Source organism: Neophocaena asiaeorientalis, unplaced genomic scaffold (genome assembly GCF_003031525.2).
Source record: "Neophocaena asiaeorientalis asiaeorientalis breed wild unplaced genomic scaffold, Neophocaena_asiaeorientalis_V1.1 scaffold129, whole genome shotgun sequence".
Lineage (NCBI taxonomy): Eukaryota > Metazoa > Chordata > Mammalia > Artiodactyla > Phocoenidae > Neophocaena > Neophocaena asiaeorientalis.
This window is the reverse complement of record NW_020172446.1, coordinates 8,062,557-8,084,007: the sequence shown is the minus strand read 5'-3', so window position 1 is coordinate 8,084,007 and position 21,451 is coordinate 8,062,557. Positions and strand designations below refer to the sequence as shown.

Here is a 21,451-nt window from a genome sequence, read left to right as displayed (position 1 = left end):
CTGCCGTGCTGTGCTCGTGTGCCGGGCGGCAGTCTGCTCTCGAGAACCCCTCTCACACTTCCTTTCTTTGCTTCCCACAGTCGTCACTGCGGACGTCTTCTTTGCCATAAATGCTCGACCAAGGAGATTCCTATTATAAAGTTTGATCTGAACAAGCCTGTGCGAGTTTGCAACATTTGCTTTGATGTACTGACTTTGGGTGGGGTCTCTTAGGAGCCCCCGGGAAGGTCCAGGCCACATCCTCGGTTGCCTCCCCAGCAGCTGCTCTGCTCACCAGCCTGACCCCCCCACCCCCCACCCCCCAGAGCAGGAGCTGGCAGTTGTGTTCTTGCGGCAATAGACGGGAACAATTAAGGACCGTGGTGTGACAGATCCCATCTCAAACAATTCTGTGTGATTGTCAGTTTATCAGACTATGATCAAGGTCACTAGACGTTTCACTAATTGGACCAGGTCTTTTAGCCTAAGTGGTAAATGTGATAGGAATTAGACCCCATTCTGCTAGCAGTGTACAAGGATGCTTCGAAAACCATTTTCCCTTCCAGTAGCTTAGTGTCCATCTCAGAGCATTCATGAAGTCTTCCTGACTGGGTGGACTTCCTAGGCAGAGCCTAACCGTAGGAAGCTGGCATCTGGCTGCACGACAAGAGCTGGCTTTACTCTAGGGTAAGTGGCTGTGGACTTTTCTGCACAGTGTTTTCATAAAGGTAATAGGATCCTTGCCCTGAAATCTCGCTCTCTCTTTTTTTTTTTTTGGGGGAAAAGCTAAGCTGTATTTTTAGTGAACTACCCCTTTAAAAAAGGTGAAATATTTCTAAGCAGGGTTCAAAGATGAGAGCTGAAAAATTGTGGCCTTAACAACTGAAAGCTTTACCAGTATTCATGCTACTCGGGTGTCAGGATTGCGGTGTGGCAGCTTGACACCTCCTAGCAGCCGTCTTGTTCTCTCATCTTACTGTGTCCTGTCTATGGAGTCCTCAGTCACCTGCCACTAGGCAGTGGTGGAGAAAATGCACTTTTATTGTGCTGCACTTTTTATATAGCTGCATTATTGGTGATTCCAATTTAAAAATCCATCTTCAAAAATACCCTCACACATCCACGCATCAGTGATTCTAATGATTGGCTTTGACTGGACCTCAGCTCACACTAAGTCTTAAAGGGAAAACTCCTGCGGAGTGTCATTTGGAGCAGGAGAGTGACATGGGCCAAGTGAGGGGAAGGGGAATCTCCAGCCTCAGGCTGGCAGGTCCCATCTCCTTGACATGAGTGCTTCTTGCTGAAACCTTTGCAGTTATGTTGTGAGTGCTGTCTGTCCCAGGTCCCAGGTCCTTGCCCCATAAGAGCCAACAGCCAAAGGCCCTGGCCAAGTGTGTGTGACCCCATCTTGGAAGGCTCGCTCGTGTGCTGAATGAGGCCCCCAGAGGCTACCAGGCCTTAGTCGCTGCTAGTACTGCATTAATCCGGAAGTGTTAAACTTCTTTTCTTCTGAAGGTTTGGCCAGTCTTTTTAAAAATGCACATTTAAAGAGAAACTTCTACCACTGCTTTAAAAACAAAACAAAACAAAACTCTGAGATGAACAATATGTGTTGTACAGCTATACTCAGAGATTAACAATCTCAATCATACATACTGTTTTTTTCAGACATTTAACCACTACATTTTTTTGTATTAATGAAGTATGAATATATGTGTAAAAGGGACTAAATATTTTTTTTGCAGCAGCCTGTCGTTTTGTTTGGATAATGGTATGTCCTCCATGTTGCTGTAGATTTATACATCCTACTGCCTAAATATGTGTGTAAACTGAGCTGATAAACCAGAGTGCTACGTTTTTTTTTAACATTTCTGTGGATTTATAAGATATATACGCATTCTGTGTTAATATGAGCTTGTGCACAATGTTTCAAAGAAAAAATTAATTAGAGGAGTTCTCTGTGACATATTTCATGTAGAATTTTTATAGGAAAACAGCTGGTCTTGGCAAACACCTGACCACGTGAAGCATGTGGTCAGTTTCCATTTTCTGTTGCCTGAACAGGGCCTGAGGAAGTAGGCCTTAGTTAGGTGGCTTGATTCTTTAATTGGAAAGTAAGATAATTATGCTTCAGATATGAATTGAGGTAGTCGGTACTTTTATACCTGTTCTTTTAACGTTCATGGTAGAGAGAGCAGGACGGGAATTCAATCAGGGATGAGGTTGATTGTCCTGCCCCTGCCCTACTATACCACTTTCAATAACACTCTAATTTCACTTCAGAATCTTGAAATCATGTTTGAAATTGTTGAGTCAAGCTTCTTTTTCTTCACAGAGTCCAGGGATAGCAATGGTACTTAGCTGCCACAAGTTGGGGGAACATTTTGTGAGTTCTGCATTGGCTTCAGGTAGATCTTGTAGATCTAGAAAAAGCACCTTTCCACAGTCTTAGGCTCTCCCTGCTGTGCCGATGCTTGCAGGGCTGTGTCTCAGGTTCCTTGAGTGGTGGCTGACCTGGGGGTACTTGACGTGCTCTCAGTCCCCTTTGTGCTCTCCAAGCCGTCAGACTTGACTCTAGAACTGCCTGGCTGTTCTTGTTACATTTTAATCCATAGCTTACATACTAATAGAAAAAACTCAATTTTATTCATTCAGAAAGTTGCCAACTGTGAATGAGTAGAGCAGGAAGAATAAACTTTATTGAAATATAATTTGCTGAATCAGTCGACATTGTTACGCTAAATTAGCTTTTTAACTGCCTCATGCTCACCAGATATGTGATACGGTGTGTTCTTAACAGTCCTTTCTTTTTTTTAAAGATGAAGGTACAAACCGTGTGCTAGATATATAAATGGAATGGCTAAAACTAACTTGCTGTGATCCTCGAACACAGGAATTTCCCACAAACTTAAGTGCCTACACTTAGGACTTATTAATTTTCAGTTATCTTTTAGTGGTGTCTCACTGAATGATGTATTAGAATATGTGTTCTGTTTGGAGTTTGTTGCCTGTGCATTGTCAACCCCAGTTACCAACTTAGTCGAGGCTGGATTAGATTGTTCGGTTCACCTGCCATATTCTCTCCAGGAGTGGGGTCCACGTGACCACTAGTCCTCTACCTCAGAGCCCTGAGTTATTTGTGACCGCCCTGTTCAGCTTTCCTCTCTCCTCTCCCTGAATGGGGTCCCTGCATGGAACTCAGCGTGCTTGTGGGTTCACCACCACTCCCGGTTCATGTCTCCCACTTGTTGTATTGAACGGTATTGTGCTAATCTTATCTGTAGGCATGAAGTGGAGGAAAAGCCTTGGGACAGGGGAAAACCTTGATCTCCATCTAGGTTTCTTTTTAATCTGGAGAAAAAACCCTATTGAACTATGTAATGCTTAGATCTGAAAGGCAAACTAACTCCCCAGGTGACAGTAGCATGAGCGAGTAAATGTAACGCTTCCATGACGGCCCCGCGTGGAGCTTGCAGGTTGAGACTGAGAGAGCTCCTGAGACAAGCTTTCTTCCAGGACCTGGGGCTGCTTCCCTCGGGCCCAGGCCCAGGAGAACTGGGCTCGGGGCTGGCAAGACCAGCCCCTCCTAATCTGAAGCACCAAAGCTCCCCAGCCCCGCCGGGGAGAGGAGGAAGCCGAGGACAAATAACTTTCTAAAGCGTTTGGAAGCCACACTCTCATTTTGTGGGAGTAATTTAGTGAAGAGCTGATTATGTGACTAAGCACTTATTAAATTTCCAGAAGTCATCATAGATGCCTTAGAGATTTTCTTTGGAAGATCATTGCCTGTACTGTTACTTTCTTGTGCGGCATAAATAATATATTGACCTGTTAACACCGACAACATTGGTTTTCTGTAGCTAGGGAGTCTTGAGTTGGCAGCCTGTTCAGCTTAATGACTTAATGTCCTTTTTGGGCAGATGTGTGGAGTTGGCTGTTACCATGACACACCTGTGTGCTATACCCAGGGGGAGGGCTGGGCCAAAACTGCAGGCACACATTTGGGTTGATCACCTAGGCTTCCAAGCCATTCCGGGTGGTGCTCAGTGTGGGGCGAGAGCATCATAGAGGACCATGGCGCTTAGCAGCATTGTTTCTTTGGAGTCCGTGTAATGGAATGTATTTTTCAAATATTGATATTTGCATTTTCTGTAATATTTCCATATAAATAAAATGAGGTAAAATTGTACATTTAAAGTGGAAACCTTAATAACACATTTGTAGTTCCTTTTTTTTAAAAATTTATTTATTTATTTTTGGCTGGGTTGGGTCTTCATTGCTGCGCACAGGCTTTCTCTGGTTGTGGAGAGCAGGGGCTACTCTTCGTTGCGGTGCGGGCTTCTCATTGCTGTGGCTTCTCTTGTTGCAGAGCACAGGCCCTAGGCACGCAGGCTTCAGTAGTTGCAGCACATGGTCTCAGTAGTTGTGGCTCACAGGCTCTAGAGCACAGGCTCAGCAGTTGTGGCGCACAGGCTTAGTTGCTCCGTGGCATGTGGGATCTTCCCAGATCAGGGCTCGAACCCGGGTCCCCTGCATTGGCAGGCGGATTCTTAACCACTGTGCCACCAGGGAAGCCCTGTAAGCATTAAAAACAAACACAAAAATTTTAACACTCCTGACATGTGAATACATTTCTTTAACAGCTACCCTCTAGGAAAATCTGAATTTCCAACACTTTTCAGAAACACATGGTTGACAGCAGTGAGAAAGTAGCTGTTTTAGGCATAATGACCAGCTGCCTGGATGTCCTGTGCTCTTGGCCCAGACTTCAGCTCATGGTGACGTCTGTGACCACAGCTGCCCAGGCTCAGCCACCTGACCCCACTGCAGCTCTCCCGTGGACCCTGGAAATTCCCTCCCTGACTCCACTGTTTAGGAGCAACTCGAGAAGATCCCCCCGTGGTGAGGTTTCTGCTGGCCTTGGTCTGAAAGGAGGACTGGTGCTGTGGGTTTCAGAGAAAACTAAGGAAAGTTTAGGGGTTTGCAAGTTAAAATCTAGTGATCCATAATTCCCCCATACAAATTGCATGAATCTAGTAGCTCACCTCACCATCACACTTTCTTGAACTGGTGTTCTCCTTTCCCTTACCTGTTTTCCATTTTGCTCACTCCTGGTTCGGACCAGCTATGGTGATTGATAAATCGCATTCTCTGGTGGCTTTACTCAGAGTTAATAGGCACTGTTGGGGGCTTCCACGTAACAATCCCAAGTAATCCTAATAGCCGTCCCTGAGGAGAACACTGGTCATATTTTGTCATAATATGTGAGTACAAACCGGCATGTTTCGTAATTTCTGTGCCTTAATTTTTATGTCTGTAAAACAGAAGTGAGCACGGTTCGTCCTAGCTCACAGGGTTGCCCTGAGGAAGGTGATCAGTATTAGGTCATTATGTCCTTCCTCTCACGCAAGTACACGAATTCTGGTGTGCACAGCGAGGGTCCCCTCCAGTGTGGACTGATGGGAGCAACGTCTGCTGCCTATTTGCAGGAATCTGGGGGCCCAGGGAATAGGAAGTGCTTTCGAGGATGGAAATTCAGATTTCCACAGATTTCTGAACAGATATCCCTAACCTGTCCGTAGGGTCTATCTTTCAGATCACAGTTTGTCCTGGAGCTGAGCAAGCTAGGGATGGCGGCAACGGTCTGATACGGGTCCCTTTGCAAGTTAAAGGGACTGAGCTGTGGCCAAAAAATTCTGGGCTCTTCCCTCTTAGTTCTGTGTTTCTGGAAAAACTGGAATCTCAGGATTAAAAGGCAGACGTTACAATTTCCTCCAGCATGTTGGAAGGCAGCTGCCCAGCCCTTGCTTTAACACTGCTCATGGTGTGGCAGAGAGAGCAGACCTGGGTAAGAAGCTTAGCTCTATTCACTTTGTTATAAAGCAGAAACTAACACACCATTGTAAAGCAATTATACTCCAATAAAGATGTAAAACAAACAAAAAAACACAAAAAACTCAGCCCTGCCGTGCAATGACTGTTGTAACCATTAGATGTGGGGGTGGGAGAATTTATGCCCCTTTTCTGGACCATAAAAAGACCCTCTCAAGGCTGGCATCGAGGTTCAGTGAGAACAGATAAAGCTCCCTCCCTGCTTAGCATGTTTGCCCAACATGTATTAGTTTCCTTCTCCACTTCCCTCTGTCAGCAGGTCTTAACTGCCCGAGCTGAACTTTCTGTGGCTTCCATCACGGAGGGACTACCTTCCTCCTCCATAGTCTTGCCCAGGAGAGAGGAAGGAGAGGCATTTCTCCAGTAACCACTAGCTTCTCATGGCTGAGCCTTTTGGATCATTAACATGACAACCTACTCTTGGCGAATCCTTTGAAGACTCATCCACTGCCCTGGTGTGAGGAGGCTGTTTCCTATAAAGTAAGTGGTCGGCATCGAAAAGGAAACGAGTGCTCATTGAGCAAGGAAGTGAGCAGCCCGCAGAGGCTGGATGAGTGTGTCCTGAAATGTGGGCTCAGGGGTCTTGCATCAGCCAGAGTTCAGGTCTGTACTTGGCTGGGATGACTCTTAAGTGCCTTGTTTTGCTTTTTCCTTATCAGTTTGTTTTGGAAGGATCTAAACATCTCTGGACCTGGCCTCCACGCTATCCCTGCATTCCTACCCCAGGAGTGGCCTCTGGCCGCTCTAACCAGGGCTTTACTTGGCCATACTACAAGCTCCTTGAGGTCAGGAGCCTCACTTCCCCCCAGCCCAACCCCATGGCACACAGATGCTTGGTAAATATCTGTCGAATAACTAAGGACTAAGGAGATCAGTGGCAGTGACTAGTTCTCAGTTAGCCTGGGGTTGAGTCAGCAGGGGTGCCTCAGGCACTGAGCTCAAGGGCTGTGTGGAACTCAGAATAAGGTCCTCACTTAAGTTCGCCTCCTTACTGTTTGCTCCTGCTCCAGGGAGGGCGGAGACATACCAAGCCGTGGAGGCACGAAGATAGCACTGAGTCAGGACAAGAACCTTGAGTTCTAGGCTCAGCTTCATTGCTATGTGCCTTTATTAAGTTCTTTGGGCCTCGGTTGCCTCATCTGCAAGAGATCTAATTCTGCACACTTCTCGTGTCCTAAGTATGGTGGATGTGGGGGTACAAAGCCAAGTGATCCTTGGTCCCTGTCTCAAAGAGAGTCTGCAGTCCAACGCGAGAGGCTGATAGGAAATTCATAGTTACGGGACACTGTGACATTTGTTACTTTAGAAGTGAACACAGAATTATTTTCCTAGAGGAAAGTGCGTCTAAATCCACTGGTGGACCAGTGGTTCATGAAGCCTCCCAGTTGATTGAGCTAAGTTATTAAGGGATAAGAGGTAGAAAAATTGAGAAGACGACATGTCATTCCAGGCAGAAGGGACAGCCGGGGTGAAGGTGTTGCAGGCATAAAGCAGCGAGGTGAAGGCTGGAGGGATCAGTGCACGTGGGAGGTGGTGGCAGAGATACAGAGGCTAAGAGGAGACGGACCCTAGAAGGGCCTTGTGTGCCGCTGAAGAGTTAGCACCTGATCCTTACAGATAAGGGAGCCACTGAAGACGTTTAAACGGAGAATGCCCTGAACATCACGGGGATGGCTTGGCAGCGTGGAGGATGGGCTGGAGGGAGTGCAGTTAGATCAGGTGAGAAAGGAAGGCCTCAACCAGAGGAGGAGTACTGAAAAGGTAAGGGGTGGGATTGCCAGGACCTGGAGACTGGTCAGGAGGAGGGGCTCAGGAGGGAAGGGGCTGGGGAGGATGGCCAGGATTCTTACTTGGTGTGACTGGGTGCTTTGAGATGGCGATGGTGGAACCATCCAGGGACACTGGAAGAATCACCAGGGAGAAGATGAAGACTAAATGCCAGAACTGTGGAGTCTTTGGTGCCTGCAGAAATGGTCAGGGAAGCCGCCTGGACTAGATGGCAGACTTGGCAGCTGACGCAGGAGCGACAGGAGCTGGTGGGAAGGCGTGTGGAGGAGAGGCTTTCCAGGAGGCTGGAAGGGACCCCCGAGGGAGATAAGGGAAATGGGGAGAAAGCCAAGGGAGGCTTTCACGAGGTCCCTCAAGTGGGACAGGTCCAGGGAGGTAATAATTGAATGTGGCCGTGGGTTTGCCAGTACAGAATTTATCCTGCTGTGGCGCAGGGAAGGGCTAAGCTGGGCGACTGTGTTGCAGGCAGACGGGGGCTGAGGAGCAAAGCCTGAGTACATGCAGCATTCTCCGAAGCTTCGCTGGGGCGCGAAGTAGGGACAGGAAGGAGTTACGGGGCCTCAGAAGAATGGGGCAGGAGGGAAGGGAAGTGAGCTGTTGAATGCAGACTTCAAGGGAAGAGCCGGGAGGCAGGAAAAGGTTAAAGGTGCCGGAAAGGCCGGTGAGGAAGATCCTGGATGGCAAAAGGAGCCAAGAGCAGGATTCAGGCGTGAAGAGCAGCTGTGGCCGAAGGGCAGTGAGCCACACCAGTTAGGGCAGGCAGCCTCCGTTTTCCAGTCCGTGAATCTGGAAAGCTATTAAGTGAGATTAATGATAAAGGAGAGGAAAAAAGACCAAGAAAGGGAGGACAGAGAATGTTTAGATTAACAGCTGAGGGGACTGGGAGAAGTTGAGGTGAAGGCACAGATGGGGAGACCATGAACCTGTAATCGCTTCAGATTCGTTTCCTAACCTGTAAGGTAGGAACTCTGCCCCCATGAGCTTAACTAGAATTGAGGAGGTCACGGGTATGAACTTGGTCCAGTGTGGGAGATTACAGATGACCTTGGACACACCACCCACTCTTGAGGCTGTTTGTATGGGCATTTGTAGCCTTGCCCAAACTTTGATGTTGCGCTAGCCAGTGTCCGCGTTAGAGCTGTGAAACTACCTTTTGCTCAAAATGCAGACTTCTCCCTTTGAAAACACACCACCCCTAATTTTAAGTGTTTAAAAGAGAAACAATATCTTTGCTTTAAATTGTTGCTTTGTTCAGAGTTATCTGGATTTGCTGCATCCCTATAAGCAAAAACTTTTCCATTTCCAGAACTAGCCTATCCTGTTTTATTGTCACCTCACTATATTGGTCCAGCTCGAATTAACTCAGTGTGGCTTTTGGCTGTACTGATAAATTCAAGTTTGCCTAAGGGCAGAGGTCTTACTTTTAAGAAAGGTCAGGGCTCACATTAGCAAGTGGGGAACCGGAACAGGGTTGTGTTGACACTGTTAGTTCGTATGTCTTTTCTGGATGTGTCTGCTTGTTTCTGAGTTGTAAGGGAATGATGTAGCCCCCGATGTCCTGGTCAGGATGAGAGTTACAAGCAGGGCCCAGGCCGGCAGCTGATCTGGGCAGCCTGGGAGTCCGTGGAAAGGAAGCTGTTGGAGCTCAGAGCCCTTCTGCGTGTCTGTCCAGTTAGCTCCGAGTTGGTCAAATTTGTGCCCGTTAATACCTGCGAACTCCAAAGGATGATGGTGAGGAGATCTAGCGGAATAGTGGCAAAAACAGGCCGACCAGTACTAGGCAGGTTGCCAAGCACTGGCCTCAGTCACCAAAATGGTGAGCCCATAGGGAGGGGCGTGAGTCCTGTCTGCAGAGCATGGCCCAGTCCTTCCAGGCCCTCTTGTTTCATGTAGGAGCCCTCCTAGGGCACAGGAGTCAAGGGCCCATTAGGGAAAGGCAGGTGAGGGTTCCCTGTGGGTTATGGACATACAGGGTACCGGCTCAGAGGGGGACATAGCATGTGACGGCTAGGGGTGGGCAGCCTGTGTATTCCTCCAAGTTGGGGTGGTCCAAGTCCCCACGATTTCTGTGCGTAGGGTTGTCCGGCGTCTGGTCACTAGGGGGGCCAGTTGTTCTCACACACACGCAGTGGGGCTCCTTGGCACCTGGCTTAAACAGCTTCCTGGGGACGCCAATCCAGTCTCTGCTCACACCTCCACTAAGGAGAGAAGGAAAGAGGGCTGCTTAAAGCATGAAGTCGTGAGTTTCTCTGGGAAGGGAGGAGAGGGAGCAGTGAACCAGGCCTTGTGAAAAGTAGAAGCCATTTCACTTGCCGCCTTGGTGTTTTCCCAAGGCAGTGGTCTGCAGTGTTCACCCGAACCTTCTTGCTCTCCCCCGAGGTCCTCCAGCTTCCCCTCTGAGGGCACAGCCCGTCATACTTTCACTGCTGCTCCGGCCCTTGCCCTCTGCCTTCCTAGGAGGCGGCGCCACTTCCCTGCACTGGTGGCAACACCTGTGAAAGGCTTTTCCCCACTGGCCTCTGAGCGTCTCAAAAGCAGCGTCTGGCTTGAGAATCGCTATCCCAGAGCACATGTATTTTGACAAAGTTCCCCTGGGTTAACAGTCAATTTATGGCCTCACTGAACAGCACAGATGTGGTGACCTAGAAGATGGATTTGGGGGAGAGGCGAGAGGAACAGAAGGGAAGCCCGTTTACCTCCTCTGGGAGCACCAGAACCGGCTGCCCCGGGTTGAACTCCACTCAGCATTGCATGGTGGAAACTTCTGCTTCTCTTTCAGTTCCTGTTTATTTGCCTCCAAGCCTTTGGTGATCATGGCTTCTGCCTGGGTCAGTTCTGGAGTAGGTAGCCCATCCTCTCCGTAGAACCTTCCTGTCACCCTCCCTGTGGTGACAGGAAAGCTGACATCAGAGTAGCCGTGGGAGGGGGGGCAGGAACAGAGGCTTAGCTCCTGCAGAAGTCCTGGTAAAGCCGAGTCCCCAGGGCTTCCGCCTTCCACAGTAGCCTGCTGGCTGCTGATTTATTAAGAACTGGTTGGAGGGACTTGTGTTGCCTTCTATCCCGATGTCTCTCAACATCTTATACGACTCTGGATAGACGCCTCCCTGTTCTAGATGTAGAGTCCTCCAGCACGGAAATTATAAAATCTTTCCCCACATGTCACTCATTTTTCAATGTTCCACAGTGCTTGAGGTACACAGTAGGTGTTCAAGAAATGCTTGGTGAATGAATGGCTTATTGCATAACATTTTTGTGGCTCATTTCTTCTCCACATTGAATTATTTTGTCTTATATGGATATAAATAAGTCATTCATTGAGTGTTCACTCAGCATCAGGAGCTGTGCTAGCACTTTACCAGTATTTTGTAATCCTCCTAACACCCGTTTGAGAGAGAAATCAGTGCTCCCGTGGTCCTAGGAGAGAGACTGGGAGACTGAATAGCTGGGAAGTCCCTGAAGCTAGTTAAGTGGGTCTGGCCCTGAGCTCATGCTCTCCCCTCCACCATTCTTTTCCAGCTCAGTCCTTCAGTGGACAAGCTGAGTGAAAACTGGTTTTAGTTTGAAATCCCCGTCAGAATTTGTAAGGTCTGAGCTATGGCAGTGGCCAGCAACTGGTTGGCGAGCCTGTAGGCCAGAGCCAAGAAGAGATCAGTTCTTAGACGCAGGGACTTGCATCTCCGAGTCCTGAAGTGCAAGTGGCTTTCACAGCAGCCCCTGGCACAGGGCAAGAGAAGCAGCAGAAAGCACTTCTAGAAGGTTTGCCCAAGTAGGAGGAGGTATCTGTACATACCTGCTCCTGCTGTGTCTGTCCAATCTTCTCAGTCCCCGAGAACTGAGATTCCAGGGTACGTTCGTGTACCCAAGATTCAGTTCATCTTCTCAAGTCCAACACCCTATCCTGACCTTTCCAATTCTATTCTTATCACTTTGTTTTTTCGGCCACTCCATGTGGCTTGCGGGATCTTAGTTCCCCAACCAGGGGTTGAACCCAGGCCCCCTGCAGTGGAAGCGCAGAGTCCTAACCAGGGGACCGCCAGGGAGGTCCCTATTCTTATCACTTCTGCCTGGGTTCCCTGGCTTAGGAGCCTTGGATCTCTGACTCCTCCTTCACATCTAAATGTACACTTCCCTTCGTTCATGTCCAAACCATGGGTGAATCGTGTCAGTCCCACCTTTAAAAAACACCCTGATTCTGCCCATTCCTTTCCATTTCCACTGCTACCACCCTAATCCAGACGATGGATTACGACAGTGGCCTCCCAGTGGTCTGCTTCAGCTCATTCCTTCCCACAGTTCTTTCTCTACAGAGTAGCTGGGGTGACCTTTTAAAAACGTAAATCACACCTCCATGCCTGGTTTATACCCTCCTAATGCTTCCTAAAACATATGGATAAAACACAAACTTCTTATCAAAGGCCTCCAAGACAACCATCTGACCTGTGTTTGCTTCTTCAGCCTCCTCTTAAGTGGTCCCCTCCCTCACTGTAGGCTCCCTGACCATGCTTTGCTGCTCCCCACCTCGCACACTCTGTTCCCTCAGCCTGAAATACTCTCTTCTCAGATCTCAGGATGGCTGGCTCCTTCTCACCTTCCAGGTCTCAGCTTAATTTTCATTTCCTCCAAGAGGCTACCCTGACCGTCCGCTCTAAAGGTGTCACGCACACGCCCAAACATGCATCACATTAGTTTTAGCTTATTCACAGTCCTATCTGGAATTGTCTAGTCAGTTTACTAGTTTATGATACTGCTCTCCCCACCAGTGAGGCCCCAGCACTCAAAGCAGCTTAGTTCAGAGCATTCATTTTGAACGCTTGTTAGAATAAATGAAGGGAGCAGGGCCCAAGTCCCAGGGCTTCAGTCTGAGTTGGCCTGGCACCGCACTTTCTCCTATAGAGGGTCTCTGTATGCATGGTGACAAGCCTGTCCTGGTGGGTTTTAGACATGAGACCCAAAGAGAGGACAGCAGTAGTAGAGACAACAGAAAAGAGGCAGAAGCTGTGTCATGAGAATGGCGGTCACCACTGGCTGGGTCTCCAGAACACAAAAATGGCATCTCGTCTCCCCTCGAGGCCTGGCCATGTGGCTGCCAAGATGGCTTCCTGCTGTCGTCCTTCAGTGCGCACCTGTGTAATAAACCTTCATCTTCTGACGCTCTGTCCTGAGGGTTTCTGGTGCCCCGAAAGAACCTCACACTGCCCTCCCCTACAGAATGAGCTAACAGAGGACAGGAACTGCGTTCAGCTCATCTGTGGTCCCCATGAGGACCAGAACCACAGCGTATCCATAGCAGATACTCGAATACATCCTGACTTTAACTACAGTCCTTCGGAGGCATTTCTGACCACGTGCCCCTCACTCCCCTGCACGTTAACGCTGTTCAGACAAGACGAGTTCACTCATCTCACCAAACACATCAGTTTGCTCCTCGACATCAGTGTGATGTGTTTGGTCTGGCATCCTTTGCTGACACACAGGACTCCACTTTTATTCTTCTGTGTTGGGTTTTTTCCTTATTAACACAGTCATGTTTCAGCTTTCGTTTGGCAACTTTATGGGGAAAAGGGAGAACCAAGCCTTCTGAAGGCCAGACGGATAGAGGTCAGTTCCTTCAGTGGCAAACATAGTTGTGATCTGAGGAGTGGCCTGGTGCAGACTGGGTGAAAACAAAGATAGGGGGTGCTGCAGGTTGGGGTGACAGGGGCCAACAGTGGTGGGTGTGGAAGAGGGGGCACTGGAAACAGAACTTCAGATTCATGAAAAAAGCCTTGGCTAGTTGGACGTGGACGGAGCAGAGGAGTCAGTGAAAATGCCAGTGAAAGGTTCTCAGCAAAGGTAACCCAGGGAGTAATGACAGAAGCAGACATGCAGGGGCATTAGGGGCAGAGAAAGAACTTCCAGTTTAGACCTGTTCCAGGGTGAAGTGACACTGACATTCCTCAGGAAATTAGCCGTGTCTTAAGTGGGCTCCAGTGAGAGGTCAGGGCAGCAGTAGATGGAGAACAGGGGCCCAACCATCCCAGTTGTCAGTGTTTGTGAAGCAATCTACTGTTTAGCGTCTAACATTTCTTTAGGACACCGTTAGGTATCGTCTCATTTAGGCAGCAGGTGCGGCGCTCCACAAAGCTGGCTTGAACAAGTGTTTGATGAGCATGACTTCCACCTGGGAGGCAGTTCGTTGAGGATGGGCACAGGTTGATGTCTGTCTCCTTCGGGGACGAAGTAAAAGGATATTTGTCAAAACCATTTGCAAACAGGCTTTGAGCCTCCCTGACTGTGTCTGAAGCCAGACGCCTGGAACACGGCGAGATGGGGAAGCTGCCCTCCTGGGCGGGTCACTCAAGAGTGGCGCAGGCTGTGGGGCAGCAGAGGCCAAAGCCAGTGGTCGGGCAGTCCTCTCCCAGGGGCGAGAGCAAGGGAAACAGGGACCTCCCCGGTGGGCCCGTGGTTAGGACTCTGCGCCTTCACTGCCGAGGGCCTGGTCGGATCCCTGGTCAGGGAACTGAGATCCCACAAGCCACGGCACGGCCCAAAAAAAAGGTGATGGAAACAAGCGCCCCAGCCATTTCCTTCCGGGACATATCGCCACGCTGACAGCCAGCGTTTAAGGTGAAAAATCCATGGGCATTTTTCAGATTTTAACCTTGAGTCCAATCTCCAAAGAATTCTAGCCCCTTAAAAAAACTGCAAGACAAACAAAACAAAAACAAGAAAACAACTGCAAGACAACTAAATGAAATCTATGGAAATGACCTGTGGAATACTTACCGATGAATTCATAATTCTTCTCATAGAATGAAAGCCAACTTTGGAGTGTCAGCATCTCAGAAAATGACAGGTCAGATACATCATCCACAAGGCCTCCTTCAGAGTAGTCCCCGGTCACAAACGCTCTAGACGCATCTCGGCCTGCAGGGGAGATGTTTCCAGTAGATTAACTTATAAATCACCAACACTGTAGCAACTCAAGAATCTGTTTTCTGAGAAACATCTCCCAAAAACCCTCACTCCCCAGCCCCCAGCAAAGCTGATCCCTCCTCCCCCTCGGAGACAGACACTCCTGGATCTTAGACATACTTTCTGGCATGCATCCTGTTCTTTCATTGACTTTCAGCAACATTTCACATGGTGGACCATGTCCCCTGGCTTCTGTGACACTATACTCTTGGTTTTCCTCCTACCCTTCTAGCTCATTTTCTACCAGCCTCAGACATCAGTTCTTGTTCACCTCCTTTGCTCCATCCACACCCTCCACTTGACAGTCTCATCCACTCCGTGGTTTCAAGTACCACCTCTCTGCCAAAGATGCCAAATTTGTATGTTTAGCTCAGACTTCTCTTGAGCTCCAGACCTGTATATCCAGTTGTCTGCTCAACGTGCCTTAGATGACTTTCAGACATCACGAGTTAAAAATGTCCATACTGCATCCCCAGCCCCTGGAAACCTGCCTCTATTCTCGTACTCCCTGTCTCGGTTAATAACCAGTTGCTCAGTCCAGAAATGTAGTCCTTGACTCCTTCATCCCTCACATCCCATCAGTCCCCAAGTCCTATAATTTCTTCCTAAATATCAGTCTGCCTGGCCCCATCTACTACTCAGCAAGCCCGGGCTGCCGTCGTCTCTCATCTGAGCTACTAGAGTAACCTGCTAGGTCTCCCTGCATTCATTTGGCCCCCTGCTCATCTATTTTCCATACAACACTTAGACTGATATTTTAATTAAATCGATCATACCATTCTCTTGCTTCAGAATCCTCAGGGGCTTCCTTTTGCCCTATGACAAGGTACATATTCCTTAGCAGGCCATTCAAGGCTCTGCACCAGCCACCGCCAACCTCACCTTGCCACTGTACTCCCTTTCTCGCTCTCCTCCTCCCCCACTAGGCTAAGGCCTCTAGTAACACCAGTATGTTCTTTTAACACTCATCACAAAAATAACTGATTAATTGCTTATGTGATAACTATTTAACGTCTGTCATTTCTACTAGTCCACAAGTTTTATCAGGGAAAAGAACACACCAAACTTAAGAATCAGTTCCCCAGTGTCTGGTGGTGCCTGATCTTTAGTAAATTCTCAATAAATACACGACTGAATGAAACCCATACATTTATAGTTAATTGATTTTCAATAAGGGTGCCAATTCAATGAGGGAAAGAATAGTCTTTACAACAAATGGTGCTGGGACAACTGAATAGCGACATGCAAAAGAATGAAATTGGACCCCTACCATATATAAAATTGACTCAATAAATCAATGACCTGAATTATGAGCTAAAAATATAAAACTCTTAGGAGAAAACATAGGTGTAAATCTTTGTGACCTAGGATTAGGCAATGGTTTCTTAGCTAGGACACCAAAAGCACAAACCACCAGAGGGAAAATAATTAGGATTTGGTCAGAAATTTAAAATTTTGTGCATTATAGGACACTATCAAGAAAGTGAAGCCCTGAAACCATAAAACACCCAAGAGAAAACAGGCAGCATGCTCTTTTTTTTTGGCCGTGCTGTTTGTGGGATCTTAGTTCCCCAACAGGGATCGAGCCTGGGCCCTCGGCAGTGAAACTGCAGAGTTCTAACTACTGGACTGCCAGGGAATTCCTGGCAGTATGCTCTTTGACATTGGTCTTGGCAATATTTTTGGGAATGTCTCCTCAGGCAAGGAAAACAAAAGCAAAAGTAAACAAATGAAACTACATCAAACGTAAAAGCTTTTGCACAGCAAAGGAAACGATCAACAAAACGAAAAGGCAAGGGAATTCCCTGGTGGTCCAGTGGTTAGGACTCCGTGCTTCCACTGCAGGGGGCCAGGGTTTGATCTCTGGTGGGGAACTAAGATCCTGCAAGCTTCAAGGCGCAGCCAAAACAAACAAACAGAAAACCCGAAAAGGCAGCCTACTGAATGGGAGAAGATATTTGTAAATGATATGTCTCATAAAGGGTTACCATCTAAAATATACAAAGAACTCATACAATTCAGCATCAACAGAACAAAATAAAACAGGGACTTCCCTGGTGGCATAGTGGTTAAGAGTCTGCCTGCTAATGCGGGGGACACGGGTTCGAGCCCTGGTCCGGGAAGATCCCACATGCCGTGGAGTAACTAAGCCCGTGTGCCACAACTACTGAAGCCCATGTGCCTAGAGCCCATGCTCCACAACAAGAGAAGCCACCACAATGAGAAGCCCGCGCACCGCAACGAAGAGTAGCCCTTGCTCTCTGCAACTAGAGAAAGCCTGCGCACAGCAACGAAGACCCAACGCAGCCAAAATTTAAAATAAATTAATTAATTAAAAAACAAAACAAAAAACTTTGCTCTCTGCAACTAGAGAAAGCCTGCGCACAGCAACGAAGACCCAACGCAGCCAAAAATTTAAAATAAATAAATTAAAAAACAAAACAAAAAAACCCCAAGCAACCTGATTAAAAAATGGCAGAGGACCTGAATAGACATTTTTCCCAAAGACGCTATGCAAATGGCCAACAGACAAGTGAAAGATGCTCAGCATCACTAATCATTAGAGGAATGCAAATCAAAACCACAATGAGATATCACCTCACACCTGTAGGAATGGATATTATCTAAAAGACAACAAATAACAAGTGTTGGCGAGGATGTGGAGAAAAAGGAACCTTGTACACTGTTGGTGGGAATGCAAATTGGGGAGCTACTATGGAAAACCCTTTGGAGGTTCCTCAAAAAAATTTAAAATAGAACTACCATATGATACAGCAATTCCACTCCTGGGTATTTATCCAAAGAAAACAAAACACAAATTCAAAAAGAAATATGCACCCCTATGTTCACTGCAGCATTATTTACAGTAGCCAATATATGGAAGCAACCTAAGTGTCCATAGATGGATAAATGGATATACACATATACAGTGGAATGTTAGCCATAAAAGCGAATGAAATCTTAGCATTTGCAACAACATGGATGGACCTATAGGGTATTATGCTAAGTGAAGTAAGTCAGAGAAAGACAAATACCGTATAATTTCACTTATATGTGGAATCAAAAAAAACAAACAACAAAACAGAAAGAGACTCATAGATACAGAGAACAAACTTGTGGTTGCCCACAGGGAAGGAGGAAGGAGGTTGAATGAAATAGGTGAGGGAGATTACGAGGTACAACCTTCCAGTTATAAATAAGTATGGGGATACAGCATAGGGCATAGAGCCAATAATACTGTAATAACTTTGTACGGTGACAGATGGTCACTAGACCTATGGTGGTGATCATTTTGTAATATATAAAAATATCAAATCACTGTGGTGTACACCTGAAACTAACATAATATTGTGAGTCATTTATACTTCAAAAAAAAGTGAAAAGAACCTGCAGAATGGGAGGAAATATTTGCAAATTATATATCTGATAAGGGTCTAAGTGTCCAGAATATATGAACAATTCATATATACAACTCAACAATAAAAAGACAACTCAATTTAAAAATGGACAAAGGATTTGAATAGACATTTCTCCAAGGAAGATATACAAATGGTCAACAAGCACATGAAAATATGCTCAACTAGTTATCAGTGCGATGTAAATAACCAAAACCACAATGAAATACCACTTCAAGCCCATTAAAATGGCTATAATCAAAAAGAAAAAAAAAGACAGTAACAAGTTTGCTGAGAATGTGAAGAAACTGGAACTCTAAATACATCAATGATGGGCATGTAGATTGGTGCAGCCACTTTAGGAAACAATGGGCAGTTTCTCAGAAAGTTAAACATAAGTTACCATATGACCCAGCAATTCCACTCCTAGGTATATACACAAGAGAACTGAAAATGCATGTCCACAACAAAACTTGTACATAATGTTCATAGCATTATTCATAATAAGCAAAAAGTAGAAACAACCCAAATATCCAAGAAATGATGAATAGATCAACAAAATGTGGTATATCTATACGATGGAATATTATTTGGCCATAAAAAGGCATGGAGTCTTGACATGCCGATACATCATGAATGAACTTTGAAAACATTATGCTAAGTGAATGAAGCCAGACACAAAAGGCCACATGCATGACTCCATTTACATGAAATGCCCAGAAGAGGCAAATCTTTTGAGACAGAAAGTAGATACTGGTTGCCAGGGGCTAAGTAGTCAGAGGGGTTGGGGAATGACTCCTAATAGATATGGGGTTTCTTTTGGGGGTGATAAAAATGCTCTGGAATGAGATAATGGTGATACTTGCACAACTTTCTATGTTCAAAACCACATGTACTCTTTAAAAGGGTGGATTTTATACCATCTGAATATCTTTAAAAAAAATATATTGACTGAGCGAATAAGTGAACATACCTGCTTCCCTACTAGAGTGCATAGGTGTTGGGGAGCAATGTTATAATCTCTGATTCCTCAGCACGTGGTACAGGGCCAGCTACATGGCAGGGGTCAGTAAATGGATGGTGAATAAATGTTGGGCACAGAGGAACTCAGTCAACAGTAGAGCACATTGCAAAAGAAAAATCACTCCAGAAATGGAGTCATAATCTCTGATTCCTCAGCACTTGAGGAATCTCTGATTCCTCAGCACGTGGTACAGCTACATGGCAGGGGTCAGTAAATGGATGGTGAATAAATGTTGGGCACAGAGGAACTCAGTCAACAGTAGAGCACATTGCAAAAGAAAAATCACTCCAGAAATGGAGCGTTTTCTGCTCACACTTGTGCATACAGCCATGATGGCTGCATCAGAGTGCGGCAGGAGAGTGCACCAAAGTGTCCTCACCTGGCAGGTAAGTAAAACACTTGATTCCAGTTCCAGCTCTGCTTCTCACTGTGTAGCCCTGGGTAAGTCCCTTCCCCTTCTGGACTGTTCGAGGAGCTCAGCAACACCAACTGAACTTAATTCCTTCTCTGGCAATGTTTCTATTTCTTAAAAGTTCTCCCTAAAGACAGGGAAGTGACTTGTATTTAAGTACCAGAGGCAGCTACCCAGTTCTCCTGAAATAATGACAGGTGGGAAATGCTTATTTCCTATCAGCTTAGTCACTGGCCGTCGGCTTGCTCGTCATCTTTTTCTTTTTTAATCTAGGAGATGGTCATTCTTCTGGGCTGGTAAGACGACATCTCTAAAAGTAGTAGGCTGGTGTTCCTAGTTCAAGTCCTGTCAGGACTTAGTTGTGAGGGCTTTAGGCAAATCACATCCTCCAATCCCCCAAGATATAAAATAGGGAGGACAGAATAATCCTCATTTGACAAATGTTCTTTGAGGCCTAACGTGCCAGCTTTGTTCTAAGTACTGAAGGACTGTAAATGAGGCCAGACTCCTTCCCTGTGCTCTAACCTGATAAACTTTTTTAAGGAAGGCAGACAAATGCATTTGTACTAGAAGCAAGAACGACTCAAACCAAATGTACTACTTTTAGGGGAAACCTGGAGTAGGGGGAAAGGAAGATCGCTTCCGATTGGGGCACATTGAAGAAATGGTTGGAATCATTTCCAACCATTTGGGGTACTCTTGAGGCCGGGGCAGGGCGTCACTCATCTCTGGGCCCTGAGAGCCACGCAGTGTGGCACAAAGCAGGTACTGGGGGCTTCTGCTGGCGGGTAAAAGGTAACTCGTAAGAGGCAAGAGATGTGTTTCTCCAGCCTAACTCAAGAAGAGCGGTGGGGAAAGACAGGGAAAGCAAAGGCTGGCAACAGTTGCCCATAGTCCTGCCCGAGTCAAAACAGACCAGAAGGATGATGCAGCTGAGCCCGGTTCCCACGCTGGTCTGACGAATGTGGGGAGGAAAAGAGGAAATGAATGAATGAATAAGTGAATGAATGAAGCGCGGCGTGAACCGCCCCGCTAATACCTGCGAAGCCGCTATAGTGGGCCCCAGGCTCGTAGTGCCTCCGGCCAGAGGACACATCGTAGACGCGTCCGAGCAAGGCCAAGTAGAGGCCCGGGTCCCCTGGGCGGCCGCGATAGCGGGCCAGCTCCTCGGGTATGAAAAGGCGAAAGTCAGCGCGGGGACTCCACCAGCCCATCAACCGTGCGGCCATCGCCGCCGCTGCCGCCGCGGCCAGGCCCAGCCAGAGCCCACGCCTGCCGAGGCTCAGCATTTCGACAGCCGCACCGCCTCGGCTCCTCCGAGATTGCTGCCTCTCTGTCCACAACTAAGATGGCGGAGAACCGGCCGCGACGTCACCGGCGCGACGCGCGCTCTCCTGTGTCCGCCTGTCACCAAGGGGACAACGGAGGACTGAAAGGGGAAAGTCTGGCGAAAAGTTCACCCCCTGGCTCCAACTCTTTCTCGTACTTTTCTAGCATAGCTAGCGACTGTGGAGGGATACCGAGAAAGTGAGTAGCGGAAAGCCTTCCTGCCCGGCAGATTATCTGCCCCCAACAAAGATGGTGGCAAAGGAGGCCGCGGGATGACGTAGACGTAATGACAGACGCGCCGTCTTGGAAATCAGGATGCCCTAGCTAGCTGTCTCACGACAGCTGGTGGAGTCCACTTGACGGCGCCTTTGCGACATCAGTCCTCGCTTGTCGGCGAGGAAGCCGGAAGCCGCAGCCGCCGCCGTTCCTTCCCCGTCCCCGCCCGCCGGGTGCCGTCTGAGGTTGACAGGTCGTGGCGGGGAGGCGGCGGCGGCGGCAGAGCCGGGCGCTCGAGACGGAGACCTCATGGGGAACGCTCCGAGTCACAGCAGTGAAGACGAGGCGGCAGCCGCCGGGGGCGAGGGCTGGGGTCCGCACCAGGACTGGGCCAAGGACTCGGGGACGACCCCCGGCCCGGGCCCCGCGGCCCCGGCGCTACCTCCCGCCGCAGCGCTACTG

The 21,451-nt window shown here is 47.8% G+C and overlaps 3 protein-coding genes across 7 annotated transcripts in view; 2 read left to right on the top strand and 1 right to left on the bottom strand.

The window, feature by feature from the left end:
• The window catches only part of ANKFY1 (ankyrin repeat and FYVE domain containing 1), a 79,244-nt gene extending 74,164 nt beyond the window's left edge, over positions 1-5,080 (top strand). For 2 of the 4 annotated variants that reach the window (XM_024734362.1, XM_024734373.1), the window contains one exon: positions 81-213. In XM_024734362.1, coding sequence (XP_024590130.1) covers positions 81-213 — 133 coding nt within the window. Of the gene's footprint in view, positions 1-80; positions 3,732-4,622 lie in introns of those variants that run through there. The other 2 variants (XM_024734370.1, XM_024734353.1) reach the window with 2 other exon arrangements.
• A 1,130-nt stretch (positions 5,081-6,210) lies between these two features.
• On the bottom strand, positions 6,211-21,028 carry CYB5D2 (cytochrome b5 domain containing 2). Of its 2 annotated transcripts, none has more exons than XM_024734532.1 (4): positions 20,484-21,028; positions 14,425-14,565; positions 10,356-10,542; positions 6,211-9,857 (listed from the first exon to the last, which is right to left on the bottom strand). In XM_024734532.1, the coding sequence occupies exons 1-4, from the start codon at positions 20,731-20,733 to the stop codon at positions 9,641-9,643; spliced, it is 795 nt and encodes a 264-aa protein (XP_024590300.1). In that variant the 5' UTR covers positions 20,734-21,028; the 3' UTR covers positions 6,211-9,640. The 2 variants fall into 2 exon arrangements, with proteins under 2 accessions (XP_024590300.1, XP_024590310.1); XM_024734542.1 differs by lacking the exon at positions 20,484-21,028 and adding an exon at positions 19,412-20,413 and having other exon boundaries at positions 6,215-9,857.
• Positions 21,029-21,152: 124 nt separating this feature from the next.
• The window catches only part of ZZEF1 (zinc finger ZZ-type and EF-hand domain containing 1), a 110,352-nt gene continuing 110,053 nt past the window's right edge, over positions 21,153-21,451 (top strand). The window contains exon 1 of the mRNA XM_024736156.1: positions 21,153-21,448. Within this exon, the coding sequence (XP_024591924.1) occupies positions 21,299-21,448 (150 nt within the window). The 5' untranslated portion in view covers positions 21,153-21,298. The remainder of the gene's footprint in view (positions 21,449-21,451) is intronic.